Consider the following 14,519-nt stretch of genomic DNA (forward strand, 5'->3'; position numbering starts at 1 on the left):
TATATATATATATATAATAGTTAAATCAAACACGTCATTTGCATGTGATCTATAAACCTTGTCTGCGAATCCTCAATCAAACATCGTTAGACATCGACTTCCAAAATCCAACATGAAATGTGATGGCATAAGCTAAAATTGGGATGGAAAGAGAAAAGATTTGTCAGGAACTATATTCATCAATCCAAATGTGACACTTAAGTTCAAAGAAGTTATTTTCTCCGAGTAAGTTATTGCATAAACAAACAAAAATAGTTCGGCTATGGGTCAGCTTCATTTCTATTCCTATCTTAAGGCCGACTGATTCAGTGTCGTTCGATTGGCGAAAGATACATCATCGAGGATGAAAGAGTGGTATGGGAGTGTCATTCTGTGACGAAGACCGCAGCGGATCTCCATCGTCCTTGCGTCGCTTGCGATGGTCCCGATCTTGCACGCATCTAAAGGTGCGTGGGTCGCACGGTCTTTCGCTGTCGATAACCGCCAGATCAGCCGAAAGATTCCCACCACGGGATGGAATCTGATGACAACAATGCATGCGTCTGAAAGATTCCCACCACGAGATGGAATCTGATGACAACAATGCATGCGTCCGAAAGATTCGGTGCCTTGGTGGCGCGAGATATATGTATGCTTTAGCGGATGAGAGTTAAGAATGCAAGGCTCTCGGACTGTCGCGTTGTGATGGACTACTGGACTTGTTCTGTCCTTGGGCCGTCTCGTCGATAATGGAATCCACGAGCATGTCCCCATTGGGAGCACTAGTGTCCATGTAAAACAATGGCGACACAGCTCGCGACACCATGGCGACACCATTGCACACAATTCTGCCTTGCTTGGGACACCGGCTCTCGCTCTCCACGACGCTTTCGCTTCCTGAAGCCGTCACCGACCGCATACCGAGCGTCCACGCCCCGCCAATGTCGTCATTCGCGCGCCATTGCCCCCGCCATTATTCTCCCTTCCCTCCTTATATAGCTCCCCTTCTCCTCCTCCCTCACGCCCGCCGCCAGCGCCTCCGAGCCCCATCCTGCAATGGGATCCCTCGCCGCCCCGCGGGAAGCTTTGCTGCCCCTCAGCTACCCGCCGGCCCGCCGCGACGAGTCTGTCGTCGATGATTACCATGGCGTCCTTATTGCCGACCCTTACAGATGGTGGGTGAATCCGTGACCCCCGTCCTCTTGCGTAAAAATCGAATCTTTTCGGTTTGGGTGCCTTGTCTTCTGAGGAAGGCCGCTCCTTTAACGGTGCCTCGAGCGCAGGTTGGAGGATCCGGAGTCGGAGGAGGTGAAGGAGTTCGTGGAGAGGCAGGCGAGGCTCACAGACTCGGTGCTGGAGAAATGCGAGGAGAGGGAAAGGCTCCGGCGGCGGATTACGGCGTTGCACGACCACCCGCGGTACGACACGCCTTTTAAGCGCGGTGGGAAGTACTTCTACTTCCACAATACTGGCCTTCAGGCGCAGAGCGTTCTCTATGTTCAGGTAGTTTGGGTTCCGACGGAGGCCAAAACTCTCTCAAAGCCCGAATCTTGGCGAACTATTTTTATGACCCGCGTTCTTGTGTTTCTGTTGCTTGAATTTATCTGCGTTGCAACGAGGAATCTTGTGGCCAACTCAGCATTTCTTTTATGCTTCCCACTATTTCCTTTTGCTCTTTTGCTATGTTTTCCCGAATGGTTCTTGGAGGCGTTAGTATGTGTTCCTACGATCTTGGTTTTTGGTTCTTTCGATGGGATGATTTACATCATACCCGGTTGCTAAGTTTATCTCTGGAGGGCTTCTTGTTAAATCGCATAGCCGTCTCCAAGTTTGCCTTTTTTTGTCATTTTCTTTGCCTTTTAAGCATTCTCTCTCTCTCTCTCTCTTTCTCTGTTTGTTCGAATTAACAGAAAGATTTGGATGGAGAGGCAGAGGTTCTGTTGGATCCGAACAAGCTCAGTGATGATGGCACGGTGGCTCTCACCTTGTCTTCTGTCAGCAAGGATGGCAAGTATTTGGCCTATGGGCTTAGTTCGAGCGGCAGTGATTGGGTTACAGTAAACGTAATGCGGATCGAGAATAAGCAACCTGAGCTTGATACATTATCATGGGTGAGTAAAACAAGCATAGAGGTAGACTCTAGTTTTTGTTTCTTTTTCAGTCTCATATGTGATCACTGATGTGTTCTCCCCTTGTTATAGGTGAAATTCTCATCAATTAGCTGGACAAAAGATGGGAAAGGATTTTTCTACTGTCGATATCCAGCTCCCAGGTAAGCTAGATTTGGTTGATTAATCATTATCCATGTTTATATAACCACAGATTAAAAAAAGGTTCACATGATGATCTTCTTCTGATCGTGTCTAATCTTCAATGTTGATAATCCATAGAGGACATGAATTGGATGCTGGGACTGAGAATAACATTAATCTGAATCATGAGGTCTACTACCATTTCTTGGGCATGGATCAGTCGGAGGATATATTGTGCTGGAGAGATCCTGAGCACCCAAAATATATTTATGGAACTGATGTCACCGATGATGGCAAGGTAATTGCTTCTGGGTTGATTCTCTCTGGTTAACATGATGAATTGTGGAAAACTATTGTTCTGTGCTCATTCATATGCAATTATTGATTCATGCCGCTACTCTGTTACACCTTAATTTTGCCCATAGTTACTGTTGAAATAGATGGACTTGGTTTTGATATTGTATATAAGTCTCCTATATTAGATCCCATAACGAAATCTATCTCTAAATGTTGTAACATGTTCTGGATGTCTACATGAAAAGAACCTATCCGTAACTACTAGGTATTGCCTACTTGGATGATTTCTTGATCTTATTTTTACGAAGGACGAGTATTACTGCAATCTCGAAAAAAAATTATCAAAACGGTTTCACAATATGTATGTTGTTTTTTTTCATTTTAGTTCTAGTAAATTTGTAATGTTGGAAGATTTTTGCTTGCTAACTGAGCCCTGGATAATTGCTACTTGCAAATTGAGTCATACAATATTTCTCCGCACAATTGTTGAGGACGCAAGTTTCCCAAATCTTTTCAAATGCCGCAAATATGTAATTGTGTGGTTCAATATCAGACAGATGAGCCTTGTTGACCAGATTCCTTTGTTGCTATCTGCAGTATGCTCTTCTGTATATTGAGGAAGGTTGTAATCCTACCAATAAATTGTATTATTGCAAATTGTCCTTGCTTCCACATGGTCTTGAAGGCTTCAAGGGGAGAAATGAAATGCTTCCATTTATCCAACTTGTTGATAATTTTGAAGCACGCTATCTCTTTGTAACAAATGATGACACAAAGTTCACTTTTCTGACAAATAAAGGAGCACCTAGATATAAATTAGTGAGGGTAGACTTCAATGAGCCAGAGTCATGGACTGATGTCCTGCCAGAGGATGACAAAGATGTGCTAGAAACAGCCTCTGCTGTGAACAATAACCAACTTTTGGTAAGTTATCTTCGCGACGTCAAGTATGGTTTGCAGTTGCGAGACCTGGAAACAGGAGCTTTGCTACATGAGATACCTGTAGATATTGGTACTGTCTATGGGATTTCTGGTAAGCGTGAAGATAGTGATGTTTTTATTGGCTTCACTAGCTTCCTGTCTCCAGGAATCATCTACAAGTGTAATTTAGCTGCTGGAGTTCCTGAGATGCAAATTTTCCGAGAAGCTTTTGTTCCTGGTTTTCATCGTGAGGATTTTGAGGTTAAACAGGTGCGCATCATATTCCAATTGTCATTTTTTAAAGCTAATTTTATACTTGTAAAAGTGAAAGTTGGACTTTATAAATCAGATATTAACTGCGACCAGGATTCTACAAATCAAAAAGGCTTTTTTTTTTGTCTTTGTATTTTGAAAATGGTAATGGTGCTCTTCATATAAGTTCTTTTGTTTATCTTATAAATTATATAATCCCAGCAACTAATCAGAAGCCATAGTTGAACTACTCTTCTATATATGCCTTTTGTGGTTTATGCATATAAAGTTATGATTATGTATTATGGTCAATCAAATTTGTCTTATTCTTTGTTAATTGTGGTTTTTAGGTCTTTGTGTCAAGCAAGGATGACACGAGGATACCCATGTTTATTGTCTCGAAGAAGAACATTCAACTCGATGGATCACATCCATGTTTATTATATGGCTACGGAGGCTTTAATATTAGCCTAACACCTTCATTTAATGTGACTCGTCTTGTTCTCACAAGGAACTTAGGATTTGTGTTCTGCATAGCCAATATTCGTGGTGGTGGTGAGTATGGAGAAGAGTGGCACAAAGCCGGATCACTGTCAAAGAAACAAAATTGTTTCGATGACTTCATAGCTTCTGCTGAGTTTCTTGTTTCTAATGGTTACACCAATCCGAGACGACTATGCATCGAAGGTAGAAGCAATGGTGGGCTTCTTGTTGCAGCTTGCATGAATCAGGTATGATCCTAATACAACTTTATGTTCCTGTGTTCTATGCTTCATGTTTAATATAATGAACTTGAGATACTATCATTTGTTGGCAGCGACCTGATCTTTTTGGTTGTGTTCTTGCTCATGTTGGTGTGATGGACATGCTCCGATTCCACAAGTTCACTATAGGTTAACCTCTACTTACCCCAGTATTTTCTATGGATATTACATATATATTGGCTGTCTTTTCTGATGCAAGTTTTATTCTTGTTCAGGTCATGCATGGACATCTGATTTTGGTTGCTCAGACAACAAAGAAGAATTCCATTGGCTTATTAAGTATAATAACATTTTTTTCTTTCCACAAATTTCTGAATGTTTGTAATGTGTGTTAATTTTATTACAATTGTTAATATTTATCAAGCTATTCAAATCATGATGCTTTATTCACACACATCTTCACTGGTTGCATAGAACGAAGCTCTCTGCTCATTTAGTTATTACACAATGATGCTTGTTTGCCTTCAGGTACTCACCTTTACACAATGTAAAAAGGCCATGGGAGAAAGGTGATAGCCATCGACTTCAGTACCCATCCACCATGCTGTTGACCGCTGATCATGATGATCGTGTCGTGCCTTTGCATTCACTCAAATTGCTTGCAGTAAGTTCATCTATCTTGTCTTTTTGGTTTCAGCATTTCGATAGCATTCCATGTTTCCACTTTCTGCATTCTTGTTGTACTGCATGACATGCTATGCCCGTTGAAAGTAGTAGAGGTATGAATACATGTCTCCAAATTTAGTGACTGGAAAATTCTCTAAGATCATTGAAGAAATTCCCACATAAATCTTTCTATATTCTGCAACTCAGCAAATCAAGATCTTGTCACAGTGACTACAAGTAGCAGATGGAACAGCAGAAACAATGTAAAGTAAAAGATAAAGCAAGGGTTGCCCAGATCATTGTTGCTCTCCAGTATTAAGATTGCATGTGTTTACTTGAATCAATGTTGTTGACACTGTGCCTCTGCTTATCATGTTGCATCTCTTCTATATCTTCAACATCAACTAGTAAAATTTGTTTTCTCTTCTTGTTCAAGACCATACAATATGTTCTCTGCACAAGTCTCGGCAGCAGTCCACAGAGCAACCCGATCATCGCCCGCATCGAGCGAAAGGGAGGTCATGGAGCTGGCCGTCCGACCCAGAAAATGGTCCCATTCTTAACCTACTTCACAACTTGCAGAGCTTATCGAAGCCTTTTCTAATGGTGATGTTCTTTTCTGGTAGATTGATGAAGCTGCCGACCGCTATAGCTTCGCGGCCAAGGTGATGGAGCTCTCATGGACCGATTAAGCTCGATGTGGAACATGAGATTAAGTAGTTTAACACGAAAAGAGGCTCTTCTTTTCTACTTTTCTTCTATTCTGATAACATGAAAAGCTTCCTGTAATGTTTTACACGAGTAATATGGCTGTTTGTATGTCATGCATGTATCAGTTTTGTGTCTTTATACGGTATCTGTACTGCAATGCACTCATTATAGCATGTATATGTAAAAAAGAAATTTTAACGGATAAAAGAAGGTATTTTATCAAAAAAATTCACTATTGGTTTTTTAGATATTATTATTTGTAATCCCTCTTTACTATTTACAATCTCATTTTAAAAATAATGGATGTAAATATTTTTTTTCTTCTTTCTTTTCTTATTCATTTTCCTCTTAGAACGATAATATCGAGGGGTCGACAAGTGGCATCGCATAAGCAACATCAATAGCAAGCATCATTGGTGATGAACAATGACAACATCGGGATGAAATTGATGTGAGGGCAAAAAAAGTAAAATTGATAATATTAAGATTGTAATAGTAAAATAATATTTTTTTTATTATTTATTTAAGAGTTGTTAATCATCTTAAAATTATGGCTAGATAGTTTGGAGGAAGTTTGAGTTGTTTTATTGAAAGTTTCCTAAGTTATATTCAAAATTGAATTAAGTTACGTTCGATCACATAATATATCTAAAAAACTCTTTAATTTTGACAATTAATTATCATAAAAATTTTAAAAAATAAAAAATATTAATCATCTTAGAACCACGTCCTAATAATTTTATGAAAGTTTGAGTCAGTTTAGTAGAAGTTACAAAGTTACACTCAGATCATTGTATCAATCCAAATGATTTTAAATTTTAATATTTAATTATCATAATTTTTAAAATAAAAATAAAAAAAATTATTATATTCTGAAAATTATATTTTAGTTATTTTGTGAAAGTTTAAGTTGATTTAACAAAAAATTAATCGGTTATACTCGAATTATTGTTGATCATAAAATTTATATTTGATTGATTAGCTTTTTATCATTTATAAAAAAAGTATGATCTAATATAAAAACGAATATGGGAAGTGAAATCACGTGAAAAAACGATTTTTCCTGATAAAATGAAATAAATTGGAGGCATGTGAGGCCACTAGACATAAGCCACGCTGGCACGTTAATATTGGGCGACACTCCCACTTCACACGGTTTTGTTCCGTGTCTGGGATGTGACTCGGAGATGTTTTGGTACGAGGCGTTGTCGTAACGATATGACGAGTGGCAGTCGGAACGAACGGCTGGATCGTTAGGATCGGAGGATTTGCGTAGTGTGAGTTGGATGGGAATCCAACCCACGCTCCCACCCAACTCCCGCTCATTTTGTTCCACTAGAAAGAAGAAAACAAAAAGCAAAAAGCAAAAACAAAAAACCAAAAGCAAAACATACATCGTTCTGCCCTGTGGTTCTAATCCTAAAATTCGGGATCTCGATTCGTAGGCAACAAAGAAAATTGTTCCCCGGGAGCCTGCGATCTATCAATCTCGAGGCGGCTGCGGAAGCAGGCGATCGGTCGGCGATGCCGAAGAAGATGGGCGTAAACACGAAAGCGGAGGCCGCGCGCGCCCGTCGGAGCGCTGCAGAGGCGGATCGCAAGGACCGCGCGGCCAAGGAGAAGGATGAACAATACTGGCGCGAGGCGGAGGGTTCCAAGACCCGCGCAGCCAAGAAACGTGAGGACGAGACAGAGAAGCGCGCCGAGGCCGCCGCCCGCCGGGCCGAGAATCGCAAGCTCGCCGAGCAGGAGCAGCGGGAGATCGACGCCGCCGGCCGCAAGCCTGACCGCAAGGCCGCCCGCGTTTCCATCCCCGTACCCAAGGTCACCGAGGCCGAGCTCCAGCGCCGCCGTGAGGCGGAACGGCAGCGCATCCTTCAGAACGCTGAGGTCGCCAAGAAGCAGCAGAGCCGGTCCGCCGATGAGGAGGAGTACGACCGGATCGTGATGGTGGAGAACACCAATAGGGACGACTCTGTCATCGAGGCCCATTCGGTGGAGGACGCCATTGCCCGAATGGCCCTCTCCGAACCAGCGCTGCCTACCGATCGTCACCCTGAGAGGAGGCTCAAGGCTTCTTTCAAGGTATTTCTTTCTCTTCTAATAATTTTCGCCATATGATTTTTCTTCCTCTATCGGTGACAGTCAATAAAACCCTAACTATTTTGTTGGAGTAGACGATAAATCACCCTAATAGACATTACGCGGAATCATCGGACGCTATACTGATGGGAACCCTAATAAATTTGTGGTCGTTGATTTTTTGTTTTTCTTTTCCCAGATAAATTGGAGATATATTCCCTCTGGTTTATATCTAGGAAATCATCTGATATTAATCTTTATAAAAATTTGGCAAATCCAGCAACCATGTCTGTTCCTATGAAATATCTCACGGGTTTTTGCTTCGAACCAAGCAATTCTTTACCCTCGTAGGTTTTCTTTTTAACCATAGTATTTTAGAGCTAGTTCTGATATTAGCATTATAGAGGGTTAAAGTTGATTATATATGTGTGTTATTGTTTCTTGTTTGTAGTTCATAATCCATTGTTATCACTATCTAATCCTTTTCTCTTCGTGCATTTATAGCATCCAACTCTTGGAACTTTGATAAATATCAGGTTATGACCTATAGAAGCAAATTGATGCGGCTTAATGTTTCATGTTAAATTTGTATTATGTTAGGTTCAGAGTTCCTGGAATGGTCTTGCTATCTGTGATACTTTACCGCTTTAAGTTCACTGGCTTGCATACTTTTATGTGAATATTGCCAAATTGGATAGCTATAAATAAGTATGCGTCGTCTCCACAGTGGAGTACATTTGTCTTACCTTCTAACTTGCTCTCTTTAAACTTCACATTGTGTTCTTTTTCTCATTTATTGTGATCTAATATTCTGCTCATATATGCAATACGATCCTCAAAGCTCTAAGATCTGGTGCAACAACTTAAGACCCTCATTTGTGATTAGCACAACTACAAGTTTACTTTTAGATCCAAATTTAACAAAATTGAACTATAGCACAAGTTCTAGGTGACTTGGATCCTTGGATCAGTAACTGATGGAAAATTGAGGGAACATTTAGATCTATCATCGGTGCAAAAAGCAGAAACGTCAACCCAAATACCTTCGGAATGGTGATGAACTTAGATTTTAGCTGGATTGAACTTTGTTTCTTAGCATCGTATCTTTTTCTTTTCTTTAGAATAGTGTTGGCACTTAGATTTTGGTTTTGCAAATGTCATAAATTGCTACATGGTAACATATTTTAATGTTTACTTAATTTTTCGAAATTATTTAAAACGGAAAAGGAAGTCATATGTAAAATGTGAAAAGGCATATAGGGTTTGATTGAAGATTTCAAGTTTTGATTTAGGTTTTTATCTCTACGAGGAAGTTAAAGCTTGATTGGAAAATCTACAAAAAATGAAAGCCTAATGCTAATTACATATTGTCTAAAAAGATTTTATATTCCAAGTTTGGAAGACCAGTCTTCTCCAATTCGGAGCCAGCTAATGTCATCTATTATGTTTCTAAACTCTCCTCTTTTTCCCTACCATTATGCCTTTCATTCTTCACTATTTTAATAAGACCTAAGGCCTAAAGTCCCAATGACATTGTTGGCTGTTACAGTGCTGCAGACTTGACCTTCACAAAAAAAAAGTCTGTTGGTTCATATTTATGCTTTTTTATAATGAATTGTTTTCATAAATGGGATTGACTTTGTTTTGCATATTTTCTCTCTAACATTCCTAGATACTGATCATTGTATATTTTTTAAGCTTGTTATGTTTCATTGGGTCGCAATTGGTATGTATGTGTTTTTCACTAGGGTCTTGCAGCTACTTATGCTGGTCATCACACTTTGTTCATGCTCAGGGATCTGTTCCTCTAATGGTTCACCATAAGAGTTTGTTTACATTTTGCTGAAGAGTCATTATGTCTGCAGGAAATCAAAAATTCATTTGATTGGTGTTCAATAAAATTGTTTCTTAACATGTATACATACAGGCTTTTGAAGAAGCAGAACTTCCCAAATTGAAGGAAGAGAAACCAGGTCTGACCCTCAATCAGTACAAGGATATGATATGGAAGCTCTGGAAGAAATCCCCTGACAATCCCCTCAGCCAGGTATCCTCCCAGATCAATGTTCTTCATATCCTGACCTAATGAAGGATGGGTTCCCGTTGGTGCATGCAGCAGTTTGTATGCATATATCTTGAGGTAGACGATATTCTTGTGGCAAGATTTGCTGTTTTGAAATGTTCAGTTAAAATGATGTCACATGTATGTATGAAATAGAGTCATAAAGATCTTTATCGTCAAAGTATATAGAAACAGGAAACCACTTATGTACATAGAAACGTAAGGAATTCACATGTATTTATGAAGTCATGTAACATAATACATTTATTAACACAACTAAGGTATGTTGGAAGTTTGTGGTTGTATATGTCAATATAGGTTGTATACAAGCCTGGATTTTGGTTGCCACAGCAGTTTAACCAAATGGTGGGCCCTGATTCATGACATGGGCTCAATGGGGAGGGAGGGAGGAAGAGGAGAGAGAGGGCACTTTTATCTACAATCCTAGGATCCTATCCTTGATTCTCTTTGCCACAGGTCTTATTATGCAGCACCAAACTGCTCTTGTTGTGATTAGGAGGGATCCCTCTTTAAGTACTATAATCTGAGCTGTTGTTCGACAACCAATTGATGAGCCATTTATAGTTTGTAATTGAAACGTAAAAGCTTATGAACTTTTCTAAGCTGCATCAACTAATGAGAAGATGGAACCTTTGGTTTTTTTTGGTCTATGCACATGTTTAAGCTGCATCAACTAATAATATTAACACATTTCTTAAAAATTTTCATTATGAATTTGCACAGTCTTGTAAACCATTTTTCAGCAGACGAGGCACTGATGACCTTAATTTGTCGATGCAGGCTGCTACTGAGTGACCGCATGCAACTTTCAATCAAACAATTGCAGGTTAGTTTTTATGTTTTGCTCTCTATTACTGTTTGTCATTGCATTTATTAATATCCTGGTCAAAAAAAAGATGCACGTTTACGGTCCATTGAAACAGATAATGGAGGTGCAAGTTAATTCCAGTTGCTGTCTCTTCGAAGTACGGATGGTTCTGTTGATAATATGCAGTGCGAGTACCAGTATTGTATACTAAAAGAGCAATAGATCTTGAGACAATTAAGACAAACTACAGATATTACTTTTCTTTGTCAACACTTGGATGTTGCAGAATTCTAGTACTTCGATATCGTTGGATTGCATACCTTCCCATCGAGCAACATGCCATTCTGCAGTGTTAATTAAACACGCTGAGGTACCTTAAAATTTTGATGCACATTTGTTAAATGAATAGTAGTTTGTTAAGAATCAGCAGTCAATTTACTTTCACCTATCGTAGAGGTCGTTGCCCCCGACGCTGAAGAAGAAAAGAGACTTCGCCAGTGCGGCGGATGCAGACTCATCTCCCATTCTTGCAGTGAGGTTTGCAACAACTGTCTCGCAGTCCTTTTATCTGTTCCGCCATGGCGATGACATCTCCCCTCTTGGCATCATTCATAGTCACTACAATCCAAGACGAACATAAGTATTGCTCACTGAGTTATAATTTGTTACATAAATACACCAAGAACTGCAGGAGTCGCGGAAATCTATGACAAGCCAAGTGGACTCCATCCTGTAAAAAGCCAACGTTGTCAGCTAGCATGCCATTGCGGAGTCAGCATGATACAAGCTTCAAACATAGGGCTGCGAAGATCGGGGTTGGTTTTGCAACGATTTGAGTGCTATTAAACATGGAAGCATTTCATACCACACAAATTCACATAAAATAAAAAAATATTCTATATATGCTCTCATTATTGGGACTAATTATATATTAGATAGTCATGTTTAACATTTCGATTCTTATATTTAAAAAAATTATATTGATATCTTTATAATTACGAAAGTAAAACAGCTACGTCTATGTACTCTAACTTCATTAATTTTATCAATTAAAATATGAAAATAAAAGGTAAAAATATAATCTTAATATTTTAATTAGTGATGATAAACGATGGTATTATTAGGGACTATTGGTCGTTATGATGGAGAGTGGTGGCAAAAAGAGGAGAGCCACTATGTAATTGCGTTGTATTCAAACAAATGGTGGTGGTCGCTAGGTGAATATGGTGACCACCTCGTCACTAACTCATTGGGCGGATGGAAAGTTAAGATTGTTGGAGCACCTATCACTCCCCTGTTACCCCATCAATTTTAGCATAAGCATGAAAAAGGGGAGCTTATTAGAAGAGTTCTATTCACCACGGTTATTATCTACTAGGAAAGAAAATTTTAGATGGCTAGTAGGCAAACAACCGTCGAACTCCCAACGAATATATTCAACGATGGTAGAAAAATATGAGTCTCCGAATTTGACATTGAGTTTGTTGTCAAACTTATCATCGGTGTAGTCGTCAAACGGCCCTCAATGATATCGTCTGTGACAATCGACGTCATCCGTTACCACCAATTAAAACATTAAAATTATATTTTTATGTTTTCATTGGTAAAATCGATTATATGTAAATAGACTTAAATATTTTACTTTCGTAATTATAGATATACTTACGTAACTTTTTATTGTATAAAGAGTGGGATGCTAATCGTAACTAACTTTTGAAAAATCTATAATTAACCCCCATTGTTAACATGAAAAGTATATCTTGCAATGGAGCAATTCTGGTCCATATCTTGCAATGGTGAACAAGAAAGTATATCTTGTTGTTTGAAGAAATTATTAGTCCATGATACCAAGATATATATAAAATATGATTTGTATAAATTAAGATGGATTGCGTCAACCTTCAAAAATTGGCATGATCGGAGATATTGTTCTATTCAAAATATAGTACGAAAAATGAGTGTCGGCATGCTCACTGGAGTAGCATAATTGAGGTTTGCATGACATCCGAAAGAGACATTCTACCGTAATTGAGACAGACAGCATCGGCAGATCCAACTGGCGATTAAATTGTTTAGATTTCATTTTGGATTGAAGTTCACAGATAAGCAATTTAGGATCCTTTTATTGAAAGAAGAGTACGATTCAGAAGCCATGATTGTGTTCAGATCATGCAGAGCACTCTGCAATATGAAGCCCATTGCTCAAGTTGTGTTCACCAACGTCTCCATGTTGATGGGGCTGGCAAACAATGGCGTCCCCCGAAATGACATTTCAACTGTCACTTTGTATGCGGCTTGGGTGGAGTGAACGCCATCCCAGAAGAAGTACTGCCCGCGGTCTCTGCAGTATGTGGAGCTCGCCGTGCATGGCGAGCAGCATGCAGCTTTCACCTCCGTGAACCCTTCAGAGACGAGCACGTTTCGTTAAGGCAACACGTTTGACCTTATGCTTGATCGGTGACGGTGTTTTATCGAGACGCAGATGCTCACCGAAGGCGAGGGGGTTGGAGAAGACTCGAGCAGTAATCTCGTACAGATCCCCAAAGGAGTACTTGAATCCCTGTAAAGAGATGCTGAGCTCCTCCAGCAGAGCCTTGGTCGCAGTTTTGAAGCGCAGAGAGAGATCATTTAGATCCTGGTTGCAGTCCCCTGAAGGAGTCGAGCTCCTACGGTCCGGCGTACATCCGATCAATCCCGTTCCTATGACTGCAAACTTGCGCGCTCCGAGATCGTATAGTGTCTGTCATTGCGCTAGTCGCATTAGAGCAAGCACACAATTTACATCCTCAAATTCCTTCCGATTTAGATCAGGCACTACCTTGAGCTGATCTCTGAACTTGCTGATGACGATGGCGACGATTTGATCCTTGGGACGGCCGAAGGAAGACTGGAGAAAGAGATCGTTGCTCCCTACCCTGAAGAAGAAGAGAGACTCGGCCAAGAAGGCGGAAGCGGTCTGGTTTCCCATTCTTGCTCTTAGCTCCGAAGCGACCCTCTCGAAATCCCTGATCTGTGCCGACAAGGAGATGACACCTCGTCCCTGGCAATCACACCAAGCCACTCGACAGTGTGAACTCCCCACCAGGTGCCGTGAAATAACACTACGTGCGAATCTTAACTGTGCTGTCGAGGATTCCTGCTCCGGCGGACGCAAAATTCACGCCTTTCGTCATCTGCACGCCGCTGGAGACAGCGAGGAACGGTGGGGGGCTCGTCGCAAGCCCCATGGCTTGGGCTTTGGAACGGTTTACGGCAAGCATGCAAGTCAGATTACCCATGCAAACAGAAGAAAGAAACTGGAGATTCTATCGAATGATTACCTACGTAGTCGACGGAGTTGAAGCCATTGGTGAACCTGCCGGTCGGAATTCTACCGGGATAGTCGATTCCATAAGGAAGGAAGTTGGCCTTTGGCGCACCGGGCAAGAAGTTATTGTTGCCGACATCGGTGGTGGAGTCTCCGAAGGCGTACAGTGCAGCCGAGTTAGCAACTATGCTTTGCCTGGAGAGAATTACTGAGAGAAGTATGAGCAGGAAAGCGGTCATCTTCTTCCTCACTCGAACAGACTTCAGGGTAAGGCTCTGTCCTCCATAGACACTTATTTCCTTGCGTATATGTGGAATCAATCTTGTATGCCAGTGGGTACATTACTTGTTTATGGTAGAACAATACAAAGACTTGGCTCACATGTTGAGGCGACTAGCTAGAGAAAAATCTCAAGACCCAATCGAAATCCTCCACACATTTTATTGGTTATCTTCTC

General features: G+C 40.5%; 3 protein-coding genes across 5 annotated transcripts; 2 read left to right on the forward strand and 1 right to left on the reverse strand.

The window, feature by feature from the left end:
- Positions 1-988: 988 nt before the first annotated feature.
- On the forward strand, positions 989-6,028 carry LOC135611040 (uncharacterized). The gene is made up of 12 exons (XM_065106292.1): positions 989-1,154; positions 1,263-1,482; positions 1,890-2,090; positions 2,181-2,251; positions 2,370-2,529; positions 3,126-3,719; positions 4,052-4,432; positions 4,519-4,594; positions 4,681-4,744; positions 4,934-5,069; positions 5,508-5,621; positions 5,698-6,028. The coding sequence occupies exons 1-12, from the start codon at positions 1,036-1,038 to the stop codon at positions 5,761-5,763; spliced, it is 2,202 nt and encodes a 733-aa protein (XP_064962364.1). The 5' UTR covers positions 989-1,035; the 3' UTR covers positions 5,764-6,028.
- Positions 6,029-7,144: 1,116 nt separating this feature from the next.
- LOC135580843 (uncharacterized) lies at positions 7,145-11,074 on the forward strand. 2 transcript variants are annotated; one of them, XR_010486410.1, is made up of 4 exons: positions 7,145-7,867; positions 9,792-10,004; positions 10,728-10,773; positions 10,871-11,074. XR_010486410.1 is itself a non-coding variant. In XM_065106293.1 (4 exons), exons 1-3 carry the CDS (start codon positions 7,307-7,309, stop codon positions 10,740-10,742), a joined length of 696 nt encoding a protein of 231 aa, XP_064962365.1. In that variant the 5' UTR covers positions 7,146-7,306; the 3' UTR covers positions 10,743-10,773; positions 10,871-11,074. The 2 variants fall into 2 exon arrangements, 1 of the variants encoding a protein (XP_064962365.1); XM_065106293.1 differs by having other exon boundaries at positions 7,146-7,867; positions 9,792-9,911.
- Positions 11,075-12,812: 1,738 nt separating this feature from the next.
- LOC135611043 (GDSL esterase/lipase At4g16230-like) lies at positions 12,813-14,388 on the reverse strand. Of its 2 annotated transcripts, none has more exons than XM_065106295.1 (5): positions 14,076-14,388; positions 13,875-13,990; positions 13,574-13,795; positions 13,246-13,495; positions 12,813-13,157 (listed from the first exon to the last, which is right to left on the reverse strand). In XM_065106295.1, exons 1-5 carry the CDS (start codon positions 14,299-14,301, stop codon positions 12,958-12,960), a joined length of 1,014 nt encoding a protein of 337 aa, XP_064962367.1. In that variant the 5' UTR covers positions 14,302-14,388; the 3' UTR covers positions 12,813-12,957. The 2 variants fall into 2 exon arrangements, with proteins under 2 accessions (XP_064962367.1, XP_064962368.1); XM_065106296.1 differs by having other exon boundaries at positions 14,080-14,219.
- Between the last annotated feature and the right edge of the window lie 131 nt (positions 14,389-14,519).

The sequence above is a fragment of the Musa acuminata genome, chromosome BXJ2-4, assembly GCF_036884655.1.
Source record: "Musa acuminata AAA Group cultivar baxijiao chromosome BXJ2-4, Cavendish_Baxijiao_AAA, whole genome shotgun sequence".
In the NCBI taxonomy this organism is placed as follows: domain Eukaryota; kingdom Viridiplantae; phylum Streptophyta; class Magnoliopsida; order Zingiberales; family Musaceae; genus Musa; species Musa acuminata.

Bases quoted from the DNA above. Each gene is read 5' to 3' on its own strand.
- LOC135611040 (XM_065106292.1), top strand. From the start codon at position 1,036: ATGGGATCCCTCGCCGCCCCGCGGGAAGCTTTGCTGCCCCTCAGCTAC. The intron at 1,155-1,262 runs GTGGGTGAATCC...CCTCGAGCGCAG, and splicing joins ATTGCCGACCCTTACAGATG to GTTGGAGGATCCGGAGTCGG. The intron at 2,252-2,369 runs GTAAGCTAGATT...GATAATCCATAG, and splicing joins TGTCGATATCCAGCTCCCAG to AGGACATGAATTGGATGCTG.
- LOC135580843 (XM_065106293.1), top strand. From the start codon at position 7,307: ATGCCGAAGAAGATGGGCGTAAACACGAAAGCGGAGGCCGCGCGCGCC. The intron at 7,868-9,791 runs GTATTTCTTTCT...GTATACATACAG, and splicing joins GGCTCAAGGCTTCTTTCAAG to GCTTTTGAAGAAGCAGAACT.
- LOC135611043 (XM_065106295.1), bottom strand. From the start codon at position 14,301: ATGACCGCTTTCCTGCTCATACTTCTCTCAGTAATTCTCTCCAGGCAA. The intron at 13,796-13,874 runs GTTAAGATTCGC...TGTGATTGCCAG, and splicing joins CAGGAATCCTCGACAGCACA to GGACGAGGTGTCATCTCCTT. The intron at 13,496-13,573 runs GTAGTGCCTGAT...GCGCAATGACAG, and splicing joins AGTTCAGAGATCAGCTCAAG to ACACTATACGATCTCGGAGC.